The sequence below is a fragment of the Strigops habroptila genome, chromosome 16, assembly GCF_004027225.2.
Source record: "Strigops habroptila isolate Jane chromosome 16, bStrHab1.2.pri, whole genome shotgun sequence".
Classification (NCBI taxonomy): Eukaryota; Metazoa; Chordata; class Aves; order Psittaciformes; family Psittacidae; genus Strigops; species Strigops habroptila.
Window position 1 is genome coordinate 3,618,539 of NC_044292.2, and position 19,962 is coordinate 3,638,500.

The 19,962-nt window shown below is 46.5% G+C and overlaps 1 protein-coding gene across 1 annotated transcript; it reads left to right on the forward strand.

Moving 5' to 3' along the window:
• The first annotated feature begins 6,867 nt into the window (after positions 1–6,867).
• MASP2 (mannan binding lectin serine peptidase 2) lies at positions 6,868–19,311 on the forward strand. Its single transcript, XM_030507725.1, is given in 8 exon segments — positions 6,868–6,932; positions 7,226–7,445; positions 8,844–9,021; positions 9,254–9,385; positions 15,954–16,025; positions 16,028–16,149; positions 17,385–17,560; positions 19,042–19,311. Coding segments are annotated over 7 exon segments (804 nt in total). The 5' UTR covers positions 6,868–6,927; the 3' UTR covers positions 17,460–17,560; positions 19,042–19,311.
• Positions 19,312–19,962: the final 651 nt, after the last annotated feature.

The following is a 19,962-nucleotide window of genomic DNA, read 5'->3' on the forward strand; positions in this document are numbered from 1 at the left end:
GCCAGCAGGCCCAGTGCCTCCAGGGTATGTCAAGTTTCTAGTGGGCTTTTCCTGCATATATCCTGGGAACTCAACAAGTGGCTGGCCTGCTGTTAGGAGGTAAACCCAAGTGGCAATATGTCCTGAAGGTCTGAAGAAGTCACATATGTGATCACTTGTGCGCAGCAGTCAGGTAACCTCTTAATCCAGGGAGTACTTGAGTACCAACACCTGAGCGTTTGGGTTTGTACAGCCAGGTTATGGCTCTGCCTAGCTCTGAAATGCAGATATTTCTGAGACAGAATCCAAGTGCTATGTTGGCACGAGCTCCTTTGTAATGCTTCAGTTTAATTGTGTTTTGTTGAAAACTGTGTTTAAAAGCTGTTACTTTGGTTTTGCAGATTCCCTCTATTGTTCAAGATTTAGTCATAACTCCCACGGAAACTTCAGTGTGGAAACTTCATCAACACTGATGGTGTTGAAAAGCGAGGAGAGGGACGCCCAGGTAAGTGTCCCACTCCTTTAAAAGACAAAGTTAAATTTCTCTATGGAACAATAGCAGTCTCACCTCAAATCCAAGTGTTTGATAGCGCCCAAAACAAAAGCACACAGGATCAAAGGATATTTTGCTGGTTATTCCTTTGTGTACATTTCTGAGAGAGTAACAAAACCAAGCAAAGATGCTGAGGAGTCCAGTGCCCAAGCAGCACAGAACTCCTGCCCTGCATTTTGATGAGCTTGTTTGGGTTGTGGTTGCCTGTTTGTTTTCCCTAGGGCAAGAAACAAGAGCTTCAGAGTGGAATTCTGGCAAAAATGAGCTTAGATCTAAGCTGAAAGATGCCGTTTGGGCTCAACACTTCCAGTTCTTTTGGGCATAAACAGATTGACACTCCTGCCTTAAAAACAAGATAGATAAGGCCAGTCTTTGTAACAGGCAGTGCATCTAGAAGGTACATAGTACCTAGAAGGTATCCCTAATTTCTCCTCTAAAGAGAGAATACTCAGGGATCCCAGACTTCTTTGAAGGGGTGTTGATTTGAAATAGCTAGGAAAGGCATGTTATTCCATTGGGGTGATAAGCCAAAGTTCAGCACAGCTGGTTGCTTGGTAGGTTTGTTTTATTTCCTGGAGCGCTGTGGGCGTTTTAATAGATGGTTCTGATTGATGTGAATGTTGGCTCTGACACGGCCTTCAATCTCTTTTCTGCAAGGCAGGAATGAGGTTGTGTGTATTCAGTGAGGGATTTAGCCAGAGGGAAGATTTGTCCATTTCAATGTATCATACTAACTCTTTAATGCCTGAGCAGTAGCTCTTGCTTTGGGAGTGCTTTGGGCTGGCTTTATTGTTTATCAAGATTAGTGAGGTAATAGCCTCTTTGTTAAGAGAAAAATGAGCTTATGGACAACTGCAGAGGAAGAGAAATGGTGAAAAATGTTTTGGGTTGAACAAGGTGAGACGAAAATGCATTTGGATGTATATATGGACAAGGAGCCTGTTGCAAGTGGCTTTAATGAATTTGCCAATCCTAATGCTGTTGAAACCTATTCTTCGGCGTGTTTCTCAGCTGCTCCCTCTTCCTGAGGAGGAAAGGGAGCCTCAGGAATTTTCTGTCTCCACCAGTCTCGGCAAGTTATACATTTGGGAGGCAAATACAGTTCTTCACAGAATTAATGATTGCATGTAGAGGAAGAGCAGTCATAAAAGAGTAAGGAAGAAAGGAGATGGAAATAGAGAGAAGCAGCCAAGCTCTGACTTCCAAAGGCAGACCTTGTGCACTCAGCTGACAGCAACTTGTCTAATGTGGTTTTGGTGTGGAAGATAAAGTCTGGGTTCCCCTTCTTTGAATAAACAGGGCTTCATCCCAGACTTAGTGATGGTCACTGTAGTCTGCAGAGTCTGCTTCTGCAGATAGGAAAGGGTTTAAGCTTTGTTTAAGAAAGGATGTAGCAGTGGAGGACTGTATGGAAACTCTAGCAGGAGATGGATATGGTGGATATGGTTCTTCTGCCAAGCTTGCTTTTCAGTTCTCTCTTGGCAAAGAATGGTTTTGGAGAGAGGTTACTGCTCAAGTGGATCCTCTCATTGGAGACTGTGTGGTGGAGGGAATGGCACATGCTAATAGCCTTCTCTAAGCTGGCAAGTGACTTTCCAGGCCTTCCAGTCATCGTGGCAGGTGTGTAACCCCAAACTACTCTCTCTAAATGAGATTGTTGTTCCTCGGTGCTGTTCTGGGAGCTGAAAAGTCTCATGATTACTTCACAGGGCCAAGCTGCTTGCTGAGTGAGGCTGTGGTGTTCAGGAGAGGCTTTGGTCATTTTCACTCTATTCACAATAGGGAGTTTCAAGATCAATCCTTGGTTGCTCTTGTCTCCTGTAATAGAGAGGTTTGGTGTATTTTTCTTGCTTTTGTCACCCCCAGTCTGCCTTCCCTGCTTTGAGACTTCATGTTGGACAAGAGGTACATGTTAGACGTGTGTTACTCACCAACTCCCTTTGTTCCTCTTAGCTGTTTGGAGGCAGGCTTACCCAAGGAAAGTGTGTTGGCTGTGCCTGCAACATGCATAGCACCTTTGCTTGGAGAGAAGACAGCACTGTATTTCACAGCTTTGGCTCTAGCTGCATCTGAATTGTAACCAAATTCTCTTCCCAGCATAAACAGCTGCTCTGGTGAAGTCACAGGCTTGGAGCCAGCCCAGCAGACATGCTGCAGCTACCAAGGATGTGGGTGGGAGTGAGACAGTAGCTGTGTGAGCTAGTTCCATTTTTCAGAGCCAGGCTAATGGCACTGGGGAGACAGGCAAAGGGAAAAGAGATTCCGACCTACACAGTCCTTATACTGTCTTCCCCATGGCAGAGTGGGAGTTTTTTCCAGGAGAAGGCAGAGTAATGTGACCAGCATCTTGTGTGTTGTCGTGTTCTCTTCCCAAGGGGATGAGTGTGTGCAGTGCAGGGGTTTGCCCTGGAATTTGTGTCATCATGTGCATATACATACAAGTACATCCATGCAGTGGTTGGAATGGGCTGGCATATGTGAAAATTGCGTGCTGTTGGATTCTGCAGCAGTGTAGTTGAACAGGAGTTACACAGGAGTTTACACATCATCTTTCTGAGTGTGTATGCTTACATAGGGTACAAACTATGTGCATGGTTTCTGACATGCACATGTGCACAGGCACACGTATTCGGGGACATGCTTTGCACTCTGAGCTTTGTGGTCATGACCTGGAGAGGTCATGTTTCCCAGCCTGAGACCAGCCCCACAGAGGTGGTGGTTACCCTTGTTCTGGAGAGTTCTGTCCATGCCAGAGGAGCAAAACAATATGAGGAATATAAAACAATGAGGTAGCAATAGACAGCATGGGAAGAAGGAAGGCATGACATAACTGGAGGAAGTATCTTGCCCCATTGCACGAGCTTTCTCTCCCTGCCATTTTTCCCCTGGCAAGATGATTTTTTCCCTGTTTCACAGCAGCCAGGCTCTTCCCTGCCCCACTCCATGCTCTGCTTGCTCCGTCTGTGTGCTTGTCTTTCTATGTCAGTCACGCTGTTTGATTTGTAATGAGGAAACAGAATGTCTTTTCCTCTGCTGCATTTGCTCCCCCCCCCCCCCCCCCCCCCCCAGTCCTCTGAACCCCTCAAAGCGGGAGGATTGGATTTAGCCACGGAACAGCAAGCATCCAAGCAATCTCTTAGGGCTCTGCAGAGGCAGCTGGCATTTGAGAAATAAGGGGCAGTGGGGAGCAGTGTCTTCAGGGATCACAGCAAGCAGCTATTAGGCTCATTTGCTCTCCTGGTTTGTGACGCAGGGATAGCCACTGCTCTGTTACATGACTGCACTCTCTCTTCTTAGAAGCCAGGAAGACCTGTGCGTGCTTCTCCTCCATTCATTAACCAGCCTCTTGCTTTGGCACTATACCTGTTTTGGATCTGGAGGCACGTTCAGATGCTCACAGTCCTGTTTATTACACCTGCAACATCTGGTCCTGATTGAAAAGCATTGCAGTGCTTTTCATGGAATTGCTGTCAGAACACAGGAGCTGCTTTTCAAAGGCCCAGAGCTGGTTTTCTCCCCTGGCACAAGATGATTTCCTGAGTCAATGTGTGGTTTTGCGTGGTCCATTTGAGAATAGAGCTGTCTGGGACTTTTGTGATGAAGTGGATGTGGGGCTGGATTGACTTCATTTTTACAGGATCTGAGAGTTCGTCGCAGCTGAAACTCTTTCTGTTAGAACAGAGCTTTAGCAGAATTTACCTCAGGTAGTATTTTTGCAGTTTCAAAACTTGGGATCAGAGGGAGATGTGAACTGTAGAGCTGCCCCAGGACGTAGCCTGGATCTCACACATGAAGGCTTTCACTGCGCAGCTGGTTTCCCGCATTCGCATCTTGTCAGTTGGTTCCTGCTGCTGGTTTTGCAGGGAAAGCGGAGATCGCGTCTCTGGATCTCAGTGGTACCAGCCTGAGGGGCTCTGTGTTGGCTGAGCAGCTCTGCTCCTGTCGAGCTTGGCTTAGCTCTCTGCACTTGCTGTTGCCACAGGAGGGATTAGAAACCTTTCCTTGACAGACTTCAGTGTCGAGTAGTAAAAGCATATTTTGAGGGACTCTGTCGGGTCTGAGGGAGAGTATGGGCTCATATGAAGTCTCTCCAGTACCTCTGTGTCATTCCATATTCCTTCATTCCATTGAAGTTTTCTTTTTTCCAAGGGGAAGTCCTTTCTCTGAACCTTGGCTTTCACACATGTTGGTGTTTCTCTTGAAAATGATGGCTTGCCTTTGTGCTCCCTCAGCCCTCAAGCATGGGAGGAGGCAGAGAAGAAGACAGCAGGGCAGACTTCTCAAGAGGCATCTGCCATTTCAGATGCCACTCAGACTTCCTAAAGCAGATCAATAACTCGACAAGTTACAGAGCACTGGAGACTGCAGTGACATGGATGAAGTCCTCTCTGCCTTCAGGCTGGCTTAATTCTATGCAGACAAAAGGGAAATTCTGGGCAAGAGGAGCATCTATGGGGCCTGAGGTTAGCTGTCACCATGCTCTCAAGATACTGCTGCACCTGGCTAGCTGGTGCCCAGCAGCCTTTTGGAGGCAGAAGGTTTGTGGGCAATAAAACAGAGACAACATTTTTGGTGGTGTTCACGTCAGGTGCAGAGGACTAAAATCACAGCAGCCTGGTCTCTCCACAGACCATGCCAGAGGAAAGCCAATGTGTGCACCCAGCGTTCAGCATCCTAGGATTACAATTTATTAAGTCAGCTTCCTTATTTCAGTGCTGGGCACTGAATGTGATGAGCCTCAGGGGCCTCATCACATTCTGGGGCTGTGAGAAACTTTTCAGCCCTAGGAGCAGAATGGACTCTCCATGCCTCCCCTACTGAGCAGAGCGGGAAGCCTCATGTGGAATGCTTCTGGAAGTGTATATGTCTGTGGGAATCGGGCACCAGCTCAGTTAGGCACAGATAATTTGCAAATATTCTTTCTCTTCCCTTGTTTCCAGCCAGTATAAAGCCCACATCTTGCACGTGTTGATAGGATCATTTTAGCAGCTAGTGGGCCATGGGAAGAGCTAAGTCCCCTCTGGGTTCTTGTCTGCTAACCATGTTTGCTATGCAATTAGTTATTGCTGCTACTGGTTTCTCCTTCACTTTTATTAAATGGTGTTTTCTGTTTGCAGTCTGCTAAATGGTTTGTTGGCTTTGGTTTTGTTGGTGTAATAACTCCTGCTTTCCTGCCAGCACCAACTTCACTGCCTGAGGTAATGGTTTTTGGTTGTTCAAACCTGAGTATCAGAAGGTGTCCATTTAATTACAGAGTATCTCAGTATAAATTTCCTGCCAGTCCCTGTCCAGTTCAATCGTCTGTTCCCTGCTGCAAATCAGTTTTCCTGCTCTCTGTCCATTTTTCTCAGGGAAGAGGTGGGACCTAGCTTGGCATTGACATATCTGGCTTTTCACCCTCTATAAATAAGTTTAGACCTATGTCTGTATGTGCCAGAATAGGGGTTTTGTGGGAAACCTGAATGCTGTCTTGGAAAGAAGCCGTCTGCAAGGAGTTGAATTAATAAAGCTTTACGTCCTGTAGCATTGGCTCTCCAGGTTGAATTCCCTGGGGTCTTGTAGTGGTGTGAAATCTCTGTGTGGATCCACAAATGGTTAAAAGAAATCAGAGTTCATTTTTCCTTTTTTTTTTTTCCTCAGAGAATCCCCAGTAATAGGGATTCACGGTGTTCCAGGATGGGTGGAATAAAAAACAATCCCTGCCTATAAACAAGGCGCGGAGCAGGGTGCAGTCAACACAAGCTTGTGCTGGATTAAAATGTGCAGCTGAGGACTGGAAGACTTTGGCATCTCTTAAACTCATGGCGATGTGCACTGTAGTGTTGTCACCTGAGAGTTCCTGTCCCTTACCCAGACCCATCTGAGCAGACTCTCACTATTCTGAAATCCTGTCATGTGCACCATTGTTTTGTTTTCAACACGTTCCTGCTCTGACAATGGAAGAAACTACTTCCAGTAACATGCTGTTTGCATTAACAGTAATTGCAGATCAGTTGGTTAGAGGGAAAGAGCAGTACCCAGCTCCTCTCACTCCCCCATGCAGACATTGGAGCCACTCTGTACCTCCTCCCACTGCCTGCCTTCCCTCGGAGCTTCCATACTACGGCTCCCTCCAAGAGCCTGCAGCATTCCTAATCCATCCCCTCCATCTCTGTCTGTCTCTCCCTGTCACTGACTGAGGCCTCATGTGCTGAACACACGCCTGGTTTTTAGTGATTGCTGTTCCCAGAACTCAGCAGGCTGAAGGGGGTGGAAGGGAGATAAACATCAGAGTTCAACATCCAGACAAACACAGCAGAGCTCACACAATAAATACATCCACCCCCAAATGCAAATACATCAGGAGAGATTCCTTCCCCGGGGCTCAGAGCAGGCTCAGGCAGGAGAGCAGCGTGATGAGGTGAGTGTAGTCACAGGGACCTCCCCAGCTCCTCTGGCCACTTGGCTTTGTGCAGGCCTTGGAAGGCATGAGTGTGATTCTCCTCTTGTTTAGCTGTTCCTACAGTATCACTTCACTGATACCTCCTGATTTCTTCCTTTGTTAAATGAGAAGGGTGTTGGGCATGAAGATTTCAGCTGGCACCAAGATACCTGATTTGGTATTGAGACTGGCAGCTTGGATTTGTGGCTTTTGCTGTATGATCTGAGTTGCTGCTCACTCTTTCTCTGTTCATCTCTGTTCCCTTGACACAGGCTGTTTGTCTTGCTAGCTGTGCTTTACAGTGGAGCAAGCAGCAGCATTGTGCTGCAGAAAATGTACGGGAGGATCACGTCCCCCAGCTTCCCAAATGTCTACCCAAATCACAAGGAGAGAATCTGGAATATTACTGTTCCCAAGGGATATTCTGTCCGCATCTACTTCACCCATTTCAACCTGGAGCTCTCCTACCTGTGTGAATACGATTATGTGAAGGTATGCATAGGGCAGGGTGATGTAGAGCAGGCTAAGTTTTTAAAAAGTCTGTATATGTGATCCTGGACACATGCAGGACCAACATAACTGATGTAAGCACTTGATTCTAGACAGCTAGTAAAGTTTAGGCTCAGCTGATTTCTAAATGATGTGTTTATTGAGGCCCATGGGACCAGGAAGTAGAACTGGTTGTCATGTTGAAATGTCTGAAACTTGAGTAGTTTGTGCTCAGAGAATTCTGATGTTCCCCTCTCGTGAAGCAAAAGAGTTGAAATCTTGCCCAAAACAACATTTGAGCTTCATTTTGCTGAAGTTACAGTGTGCGTTTTAAATTAACAAGTAGTGCTTTACACAGAGGATAATGGGAGACTGTAGAAGTGGAAGCGATAGTCTAAACAAGATACTGTCAGCTTGTCTAAACGTGCACTTGCCACACTTGCTGTGGTGTGTTTGCTGGCTAATGTGAGAAACAACCTCAGGAAAAGAAGCAAAGACACTTCCTTTGGGAAGTGTTTGAGTGATCAGTGGTGTCCCTGAAAGGTTTGTACTCCATGTGCTGGCATGTGCTCTAGTGCAGGCAGCCCTGGTGCTGACTTGAGGCCATGCTACCTCTCTGCTCCTTCTGGTGTTTGCATGCGCCTGATAACATGTTACAGAGAGAGCTGTTACACCAGGAGTATGCAAAACCAGTGCAGCAGCAGTGCTTTTGAATGTGATGGAATCAAATCAGACAGCCTTGCTCAGATTTAGGAAGTTGTAATTTCAGTGGGTTTATATAGCAAGTTGCTCCCATTCCCCAAATCTGTGCTGTTCTTCATGTAGTTTCCTTTGGGTAGGAGAGAGTACTCATTTCTGGTAGGTCTGTAGTATGCAGTTCTGTCACTACCATGTACAACATGAACCCCATGTATCAGAACATTTCTCTTGTATTAAAAGCACAAGATAAATTAAGAGCTGAAACTGTAGTAAATGAATTGTAGAACAAGTGAGTCACTAGTTTAAAGAGACCCTTTACTATACATTTGAGTTTGTCAGTGTGTGAAACCTTTTTACCCCCATTGTCCCTGGCTTTACCAAGATCTGATTGTCCCTCAGAGTGCCAAATTAGCAAGAGGATTATAAGCAAAGCATGGTGCTGATAGCCCAGGCTGCATCACAGCTTTATGTGGGCCTCTGAAAGGGAAAAGGGAGACAAAATTATGGGCTTAAATCACAGAGACTAGGGGAAGTCTTCTCTTAACTGCCCCTGGATCTGGACTGACCTCCAGAAGCAGCTTTTGAGAGCATCCAAGCCTACTTCCTCACACCATTAAACACATGCTTTCCAAGCCATGGCAGCAGGTTGGGAAGAGCAAAGCTCTGTGCTCATCTGGTAAGATTTGTCTGCCCATTTTGCAGCTGAGCTCTGGTGGGAAGACCTTGGCCACGCTGTGTGGAAAGGATAGCACAGACACTGAGGAGGCTCCAGGCAACAAGACCTACAACTCCATTGACAACAACCTCATGGTAGTGTTTCGGTCTGATTACTCCAATGAGAAACCATTCACAGGCTTCGAGGCCTTTTATGCTGCTGAAGGTAAGAGACCAGCCCCTCATGCAGGTGGAAGAGACATGGCTATGGTGGGGTTGGTGCTTCCCAGTTCTCTCACAGAATGTGGCTGCTGCTGTGAGGTGGGAGAAGGCAGCAGATGCAAAAGTGCACAGCATCCGAAGGCAGACAAACCAACCTCACAAAACAGAGTGGCTCAGAGCAAGACAAAGTGTTGTTGAAGGGTGTTGGTTGCCTAATTCTGTGCTTCACCCATTAGATATCAATGAGTGCCAAGAGCTGTCTGATGGTGAACCCCTCTGCAATCATCACTGTCACAACTACGTGGGGGGCTACTATTGCAGTTGTCGGATTGGCTACACACTGCATGAAAACAAGAGGACATGCACAGGTGAGCTCTTGCTAGATCAGGAGACGCTTCCCTACCTACAATATCCACTTACATCCTGTCCTGACTGTCAGATCCACTGACGCAGTGGATCTGACACTAGCATTGAGATGAAAGCTGTGTGGTTTTGTTGTTTTCGGTATTCCTTATGCACCTGGTGCAGGGCGTTTGTCAGGGCTGTGAACAGAGGCCCTGGTTTGCAGAGTGGCTGTGGGCTAATGGCTGTTAGGGACAACAGTACTGTGTCACCTGGCTGTTGGTTTTGGTTGCTTTGTAGGCAGCATTCACCTGTGTTCAGCTTTAGACAGATTAAATGGGGAAGCAAGAAACTTGTCCTGCACTTCCCACCACTTCCAATCTCTATGGCTGCCAGTGCAGCCAGCTTTGCAAAACTGAGTGTATCTATCTTGCTCCCTGGGTACTGAAATACTGAGTGTTCTGGACCTGGCTTAGTAGATGTGTTGGAAAAACTAACAATTGAGTTGTGAAGTGTAATGGAGAAGTAGTTTGCTTATTCTCCCTGGAAGGACACAGGCCAAGAGGCAGCGCAGTCCGCAGACCGCTGACACCAGTGATCCACTCATTCAACAGGAGGCAAGGCCAGGCACAGATCTCTTGTTCAGAAGGGTGCACAGCATGAGGTTTGCCTGGCTGACTCCTGCCTGGCTCTGCTGCTCAGGCCACAGGTAGGGAAAGGACATGTGTGGTCAGGCACTGAAGTGTGGTCTGGAGCAGCGCAGTGATCAGCACCTCAGGATTCACTTTGCAGTGAAACAGGGGCCTACACGTGATGTCAGATTCATCCTTTGAGGGTGCAGCTTTGCCTGCCTGGCGCTGAATCCTGGCTGGAAAGAACCAGCACACATACTGATCACTAAATATTGGCGTAGGTGGGAAGATACTTTCTTTGAGCTCCCCAGTGCTGAAATGCAGAATTGGATCTAACTTCCAGTGCTTAAGGCTGGCTGGGCATTTACCTTCCCAACTCCAGCTTATTACAAACTCGTTTCAGACACGGCTGCCTCGGTCTGATTCAAGATTCAGACTCCTCATATCTCCAGTGTATTGGAACAGACCTGTTCATTCAACCTCCCCTTCCTAAAGTGGTGGCTTTTAGCACAAGTGTATGGATTTACTTCCACTGTAAAGCATGTGCCTGGTCTTAATGTGAAGGTGCAAAACAAAGAGCTGTGAACTAGCAGGTTGGAGCTTTGTGTTGCCCATTCATGTGTGCACACTTAAGCCCCCTCCTTGCACGCTAGCTGAGGTAGCTTAGCAGCAGTATCCTGATGGGTGGAGGTGTACACACTGGCAATTACTGTGGTGCAGCTGATGTGCCAGAACCTGTTCACACTGCAGAGGTCTTTAGGTGCAAGCCACTGGGCCAGGCTGCAAAGCAAAGGTCTCTGTGGATCGCCTTCATGAGGGCAAAAGCTGCCCCTTTGATTGTTGGGCTCGTGTCTGAGCAGGCTGATATTGACAGGCTCTTTCTTTCTCCTTTATTTTCCAGCATGAGATAATTAAAGCTTCTCCTCGCTTAGGCAGAGATGGAGACAGATGTGCTGGGAAGAGCTGGTTTGCCCTCCCTCCTGACCTGCCTGTTGCAGTCTGCCCAAGGGCTGCAGGCTTCTCTTGCTCGGTGACTTGTATATCTTGGTTCCTTGCCTTTCAGACCTGCCTCCTGCAGACAATAAAGAGGCTGTTCCTTGTTGAAAGCTGGTGGCAGCCTCTGGGACATTCATTTTCTTGCATTTCCCATGTGTCACTAGGGAAGAAAGAAGGTAGATAAGGCAGGAACCGATAAGAGAGAAGCCATTGTGAAAGTCCCTGGAGCATCACAGCTACCTGAAAACTCTTCAGTTTCTTGTCCAGCTCTTGTTGCTTGACCTTCCATAGTTTCTAAACTATAACAAGACCAGAACTGCACGTATGTTCCTTTTTGATTTGCACTTGTGTGCACCCAGACTTGGAAATTGAAACTATTTCTAATCAGAGCCCATTCATTCTCTGGAAAGGTTTGAATTTGGGGTTGGTTTTTTTTTGATCCAAATATTATGACTCTGGCTGTGTCTCCTGTTGAGAACCTGAAATGTGTTCTGGTGGGCAAAGCCTCAGAGTTCCAGGTGTTCGCTAAAGTAATATGAGTGTCACCAGGGCAGCTTAGTGCTGCCTTCATTCAAGGCAACGGTGCCCTCCACACAATAGGTGCAACACAAGGAATGCTTTTCTTCAGCACACTTGCTTGTGGCATCCATTGATATGTCTCAGTCCCTCGCAGTGCCTCTCACTGCTCCACATTAATACCCATTTGTTGTCCTTTTAGACTGTACCCTCTTTGGGCAGGGACCATCTTCTTAAACATGTTGGAGAAATGCCATGCTCTGTATTTGTCAGTGATTAAAGCTCCCCAGCTCCGTGGAGGAAACAAGAGGTGAACAAGTCAGAGCTGAGCAGCTGTAGGTGAACTGCTGAAGATAAACCAAGGCTTCGTTTAAAAAGCTTGAGGGATGGGGGTGCATCAGTCCAGCAGCATTTCCTCACTTCTGCACTTTAGCAGGAGTTGCTCTGAATTATAGTTTATGAGGCTCAATTTCTCCAACCCCATCTCCTCTTTAATCCTAAAGAGAGGAGGAATCCTTTTCCAAGGGAACATGGGAAGGGATGGAGAGTCTTTTAGGTGAGACACTTGACTCATTGCAGGTCACTGCATTTGCAGACTTACGGTTATCTTGGGCAAGTCACTTGATACCAGCTTTGAACACACATCAGCAAAGTGAGAGGTACTGGGCTTACTGGGAAGATGCTTAGTGAGGGTTGTAGGAGATAGATGCTGCAGAGAACTGATCTGGGGTAGCGTGGCCATGCAGGCAGTTACCAGGGCTTACTTGTGCTGGTTTTAATCTTGATCAGGAGCTTCTTCATAGTTGCAGTGAATTGTGATCAAAGCAGCTTGAAATCTTGTCATGGCTGGGTGGTACAATTTATGACCCACCTTTCATTGGAGACCTAATGAGCCACTGACAATGGACTTGCAGGTTTGGAGGGGGTCATTTGTCAGAGTTCAAGCCTCTGGCAAACAGCTCACTGTGATTTTAATAAAAATATGACCTGAGCATAGTTGAGCACTCTCTGGGCAGCTCTAAAGCTTGGACTGAGCAGTCAAGGGACAGCATCTCTGCTGGCAGATGTTAAAAACCCATTTGATCCTTTTTGTGCTGGCTGGTTTATGACTTTCTTGCTTGCAGACTTACGGGAAAAAAACTGCCCTGACAAAGGGAACTCCCAGTGGCCACATCCAGGTATTAGGAGAAAAGTAAGGTCCGGTCTAAGCCTTTGCATCCTGAAGCTGCAAATTCCCTTGGACTAGCAGAGTGTCTTCTGTTGGGTCAGCCAGTTTTGGCTACTCATGTGAGCACAAGTCAGGAGAGTTTATTTGGGATGAGTCACATCTTTCCAAACTGCGTTATGAAAATCTCACCTCAAAATTAGGAATGAACATGCAATGAAGTATGAGGAACTATTGGGCTCTGTCTTTCTCCTTTAGTCCTTCAAAACAACGTGAAGGCCAGTTTTCTGAATGACTGGGGTAGTAATGGAGCACTGTTCTTATTTGAATAGCAGCCTATGGGGATCCCAGCTCTGTGCAGTTCTGGAATATGAATTGTTAGAACGGATCTGGCCTGAGAATCCCTCAAGTCCAGTCTCCTGTCTTTGATGCTGGCCAGCATCTTATGCTTCAGTGGGTGATACAGTTCAGTAAGTGATTTTAAAAGTATACCCAGGCAGCAGCATAATCCTGCGCAGAGGCTCCTCTGTTGTGTGTGTGCTGCCTAGCTTAAGATGGATTTATGGCAGTAGGGTATAAAAGTTTGCCTTAAGTCCTGTGTGATAGCACGTTGCACAGAATACTCTATGCTATTTCTTAATCCTGGTTTTGTATCCAATTTGTGGGTTTCAGCCTTCAATTTCATCATGTGTCCCTTTGCCCTTTTGTTACTAGAGAAAGCAAACAGCCTTCAGAAGCCATAGTGATTGGTTATATGCAGTGTTCTTCTGTCTCTGCATGCATATATATGCATGTGTGCATGTATGTGTGTGTTAGCACACAGAGGTCTTTTCTCCACTGCTTCTGTCACATGTTTCTATGCTGAGCTTTAGTCTAAAACCAGTCCTTTAAACATACTTTAAGGGAAAAAGATAACATCATTATAGTAAATAGAAGCCAAGGTGTTGCTGCCTTCTAACTATGAGGTTCTTGTAAGAGAGAATTTAACCTCGCTGACCTGAGTGTTCCTTCTTTCCCATGCCTAGGACAAAATGGTTTTGTGGGTAATAGGAGAGGATTCTGATGCAGAACGAGCAGAAGATGTGAAATTCTGACTTCCTAATGATTCCAGCAGGGAGTTAGGGGTGTAAAGATAGTACTCATTATATCGTGGCTTTTCTGCTTGGGGTAAGGCTTCCCACTGAGCCTTTTCTTCACACCCAAGGGTTTCACGGTTTCTTTCCTATCTCGTCCTATAATTGCCTCCAGACTGCTCCTGTAGGGGCTGTGGAGCTGGGACAGATATTAGCAGCATGAGGAAATGTCAGCTTTTAAGTGAAGGAGCTATTTTGCACTTCCGTGGCGCTGAGCAGTACACTGCTAAAGCTGCATATCTTTATGGGTTTGGGGTGTTCCTTAAGCCAGGACTTGCAGCGGGTGGACAGAAGCATTGTAGTGGGACCTTAGAAAGCCTGGGGAGAGGCAGTGAGCTCTGTGTCACTGGCAGGATTTAAAGCAGCACCTGCAGCAGCTCAGGAGAGTGCTGGAAAATATGCTTCATTCTTATATAGCCATCAAATGCTGCTGTAGTTTGAGGCACAATCAGTGGAATTACAGAAACGTGCATGTAGCTGGGGAGAATGAGGTAATAACAGTTATGGAAAAAACCCACTTGCTGATAATGCTCTGCAAGTACAGCATGGAAAGGGATTTACTTCCCATTGTAGCTCAGCTGATTTCTGCTGGTGCAGAGCAATGCTGTTGCAGTAGTCAGAGGCAGCCGGAAGCTCCAGGTGAATTAGTCAGGCTTGCTTCACTTCTTTGAACCAAGAGATGCATTTCAGACAGGGTTTTAAAATGAGGTGAGTGCTCAGTTTTAACAGAACTAGGCATTTCTGGGTGTTTTTAGTAACTGGTTTACCCTGTGTGTTTGTCAGCTGTGTGTAAAAGCCTCAGAGAATGCATTCAGAGTGGAACACGGAGGTGCTCAGTCACTGTGGTGATGGGTGGGTTTGTGTCAATAAGAGCAGCTGCTCATAACTTTCTGGGAAGATGGACAGAAGGATTGTTCTGAAATTACAGCCTGTGCTAAACGAAACCCTTGGTACCCCAGAGCATCATTGCTTGTGTTGTGGTACTGGAGTTGTGCTGAGCCACACAAACTTGAAACACAAAGATGATCCTTTCACCCGTTCCTCCCCATCCTGTTTTCCTTTCCAAGTAAATGCTTGTATCCAAATACTTCCTGTAGCAGGAAGCAGGGCTGTTGCATAGGTATAGGGTGGAAGCAAGTTTCATTCTCTGAAGGAAAAGTCTCAGCTAATGAAGTCCATGGTCAGTTAAGGGACAATAATCATTTTCTCATTCACAACTTGATCCCTTTCCACTGAAATGGCAGCCTGAGACTGTATGGTCTGGTTTAGGTGATAATCTGTAATTAATGACTGCATAATGGCATTTTTGTTTGTAATGGTGTATTTGAGGCTACAATTCAAGGTCAAACGATTTCCCTCTTACAATTAATTCAGTGTTACAGAGGTACAAAACTAAGTGGGTGTTATCAGCCAGTCCAGCATTCCTCATCAGTTAAAGGATTGCTCCTACAGCTTTTGCAGCACATCATAAAGCCTTTGTTCCCAGCTGATCAAAGCACCACTTCACAGTGATCAGATGCTGTCAACAAGCAGAGATCCTCAGGGCACTTGTGGCTGTTCCTTCTTGCTTCTCTTCAGCAGGGAGCATTTGTGGCTCCAATTGTGTTGGCAAGAGGCACAGCTGGTTTTGCTCAGAGAATACAATTACAGTCTAAATGTCTGGCAACAAAGGCATTAAAAAGAGCTGCATTCAGAGGCTCCTGGAATTGAGGAGCTGATAGCTATCCCACCGCTCTGCGCTCTGCTACAGCAGACAGGCTGCAAATGGAACACCTCAGAGTGTTCCTGATGAGCTTCCAGCGATCACACTCCTTTCTGACCTCCAGCCCTGGGACTGTGCTAAGTGGTGCTTTCCCAGTGTCCTTCTCCGCACCGCTGCTGAGGCAGGAGTGCTGGATAACGCTGCTGCCCTGGTCCTACCACCACAGAAGGAGACACAGAGAAGGCAGTTTTCTCAACAGTGACAAATATCCCCTGGTGAAATGTATGAGAGGAGCTTCATTCCATGGGTAGGTAGCTATGTAGCTCTGAAAAGCTTCTTGAAAAGGTAGACTAGTGTAGAAAAAGATCCACTACCTTTACCCAGTGCAGCTGAACTGAATTATTTGTTCTGATCATCGTTTTCTGTTGGTTTGGGTTTTTCGCCTCCCAGCCCACTGCCAGAGCCAGGTTTTTACTGAAAGAATTGGAGCAATCCCCAGCCCTGACTATCCAACACCTTATCCCTGCTCGGCTCCTGCAGCTGCAGTATCCAGGTAGAAGATGGCTTCCTGCTCACACTGGGATTCATGGAGACCTTTAATGTGGAGACACACCCAGCAGTGTTGTGCTCCTGTGACGTCCTTAAGGTAAGGTGAGGTTTATTGCATTGCACCACAGCTGCTGTGAGACAGGCCCAGTCCTTTTACTGCATCTTCTTCAGCTGGGGTTTCACCACGTTAATTTACAGCTTCGTCTCCCTGTATCTCTCCTCATTCATTATTTCTTCTCCTCCCTTCAGTTTTGTTGGGTTTTTTTCCATTTCTTTCAACACCTTCCACTTCTGGGAAATTCACCACAACCAAACCCAAGCACTCATGGGTGTGATGACTTGATAGATTTCATCACAACTTGTGCCTGTGGCGTGGATCAGTGGTGCCAGGGGAGTCATTCTGCATTCAGTTTGCTTGTCTATAAAATGGACCCAGTGGTTGCTTCCCAGGAATTCTGTAGCAGTTAGGATGCTTGGAGAAAAGCCCTGCTATGAGTGACCACAGTGAGGAGCCATCACTAACCACCTGCCTGGGCTTTTAGACTGTGCAAGAAAGGACCATTCAAGTTCAGGGAGTCACTGCATTAAAGTCAGTTTGTGTTTCCATAAGCCGCATGGGGAAGGAGTGAAGACTCTTTGTTTGCCTTCTCTTGCTCCTTCCCAGTTAAAACACCCAAAAAGCATTTTTGTTCATCCTGTGGGAAGACTTTGCCTGCAAAAAATGGAGATCCAGGTGAGTGTTGTGAATGTTACTTTCATAACCAATAATCTCAGGAGCACACACTGGATGGAAGCTGAAGTACAGGCAACAGGTGGGAGGGAGACCTCTGCTTAGTTCTCAAGTCCAAACTATTCCCAGAACTTCATTCTGGAAAGGCCTGAATAGCCACCACATAGTGGTGCTTTGAAATGCTGGTTTCATACTTAGTTTTCAGGACTGTACCTGTTAAACAGCGTACCTACTGGGTAGCTCCCTTCTGAAGGGAAGTTTTAAGAGAATCCAGAATTCCAGCTGATCCTACAGTTCAGCTCGGGTCCAGACATATGGTTTTGTTTTAAGGAACAGTTTTCTCAGTGTGTCAAGAGTTACAAGGTGTGTTTTGAAGCAACAGAGAGCCTGGCCCCATGCAGGTCACTGCTCACCTTCAGTGTGAGAGCATCGCAGTCAGTCCCAGTCCTTCCTTTCACTCTCGGTAGATGTAGATCTGTGTCCATGTGAGTGAGGCGGTGTGGAGAAGGTGCAGAGAAAAGGTGGGTTCTCCCCTCAGAGCCTTTAGCAGTAGGGCACGAATCGGCTCCTCAGGGGAATATCGTGTTTTCTGATCCTGGCAGGTTTGCCGTGTCCCAGTCCTGAAGCACCACCCCATGGTCACACCGCACCAGTGCAGCGCGGTACCTTCTGGGTGACAGCTCTGCTTCCTCCTGTGACATCGGGTATGTGCTGCTTGAAGTAGGCGACCCAAGGCGCTGCCAGCCCCATCGGACCGAATTCCTCAGGGATTAAACACGTAGGTGCCTTTTCTCATTAGCAGTTTGTGTGGCTCTCACCTACTGTAATCATGAGATGAATTCAGAACACTGCATTTGCTCACAGTTGTCCTTTCTTTGATTTTCTCCCCGAAGAATCCCATTCCTGTGCATGCCCGTGTGTATGTCTGCCCCTGCTGATGCTCTTTGAGCACTGCTGCTTAGAGATTTGCTTGTAATTACCTCGGAAGGAAAGAATGATTTTACAAAAGATTTCACAAGATCGGTGTAGTGAGAAATTTTAACATTCTTTCATTTGATACTGCATTTCTCCGGGGAAGTTAAAACTGGAATACTTGGGCATTCCTACTGAATGCTGCAGTTCAGGCTTATTTCTTAGCAACATCCTGCTTCCCAGCAGGCAGTTTTGGAAGATACTCCAGTCAATGTATGCTTATGGCAAAATTTGAGGCTCACAGGTGATTGTGTTTTAGGAAGGCACAGGCTTATCTATCTCAGTGATTGTTTTATAGTCAGTCTGATTTGGTGGTTGCACACATTCACTGTGACCCCCCCCCCTTGCAGTCCTGTGACCAGCTCTTGGGCAACACCACAAGAGGGACTTGGAGCTGTTGGAGTGAGTCCAGGAGAGTCTCCAACGGCTGGAGCAGCTCTGCTCTGGAGCCAGGCTGAGAGAGCTGGGCTGGGGCAGCCTGGAGAAGAGAAGGCTCCTGAAGGGGAGACCTTAGAGCAGCTCCAGGGCCTAAAGGGGCTCCAGGAAACCTGGAGAGGGGCTTTGGACAAGGGCCTGTAGGGACAGGTCAAGAGGAATGGCTTTAACCTGCCAGAGGGGAGATTCAGATGAGCTCTGAGGCAGAGGTTCTTCCCTGTGAGGGTGCTGAGGCGCTGGCACAGGGTGCCCAGAGAAGCTGTGGCTGCCCCATCCCTGGCAGTGTTCAAGGCCAGGTTGGACACAGGGGCTTGGAGCAACCTGCTCTAGTGGAAGGTGTCCCTGCCCGTGGCAGGGGGTTGGGGCTGGATGAGCTTTAAGGTCCTTTCCAACCCAAACCCAGGAGGACTGATGTGAAGGTTCAACACAAGCAGCAGGAAAGCTGGGTGCACATGGAAAGGCTGTATTCCCTGCTGTCCTTGGAACACACTGACCAGCACTGTATGCTGTCCTTGCTGGTGACAACGCAAGTGTAAGTGGTAGAACTGGTACCCACAAATGTAACCTTAGCCTTCATGTTCCAGAGGGTCACTGTCATGTTCTCAGCCAGCCACCATGGCACTTACAGGCACCCACATTCAGATACATGTGATGATGGTGTAGGAATGATTGACCTTTTCCCACCCTGAATGCAGTGCAGCACAGCAGTGCATTTAAATATGCTTTAAGCCAATAAAAACTTAGTTTTTGTTTTCCCTTTATGAATGAGCAAATCAGTGTGTAAGTGATGGTGGTTTTCTGTGGTTAATTAATTCCATTTAATGTGGAATTAATTTGATCTTTTGTTTCTAGTTGTGCTGCTTGGAGAATTAAAATGTTGTGAAGTCTTCGGTAACGGACTGTCGAAGGAAGGCACCTGGAACAAACCATGGCACAGTGCAGCAGTAAGTCAGTGCTGTCTGTGAACTTTAAATGATTGGTGTAAATATTTGTATTTAAAACATACAAGTTGTGGTATGAGAAACATTTTTTCAGCCTGTTCCAGTACTTGTTCCAATTCCTGCCATTCTAAAATCTCTAAAAGCACTGATGGTTATTAAAAGAAAAATCTTTTTAAAGAGAGGAAGAATTGTGGTAGTGTCCTTGGAAATAGCATACGATCCCTCAACAGCTTTATGGAACTAGCAAAAGCAGCAGCATCATAGGAGAAAAATACAGTTCCTGTACTCTGAGAGTGCTGGCACAACTGATCCTGTATTCCTTTTCTGTGCTGGTTTCCTGTGTACATGTTCATTGGCAACAGATTCTCAGAACTAATGCTATAAAAACCTGTTGTGACTATGCTATATATCCCCTTCCCATGTACATAAACTTCCTCTTTCCTGCATCTCACATTCTTTCACTGGTATTTCACTTTCTAAAATAATACAGCTGAAGATGAAGTAACTTTAAAAACCAAACAAGACTCCAAACACTTTGTTACATTTTCAACAGTAGTTTATTTACTCACTTATAAACACTATAGAGTATGCAAAGCAAGTAGAAAATATGACTAGAACTTGAAAATTACTCCAAAATTGTCAGGGATTTTGTCTGAGGGTGAAGAATGCTAAAATTATCAGCAAAGACTACCCAGCACTGCCCAGCAGCCTGACAAAACCTACCCCTGGACAATGGAAACAAAATGAAAGCCATGCTACTTACAACTTACCACGAGGTTCCTTGCAGGGGGTCACAGTTAGGCTTTGGAGGTCCAAGAATACCATTTTTAAG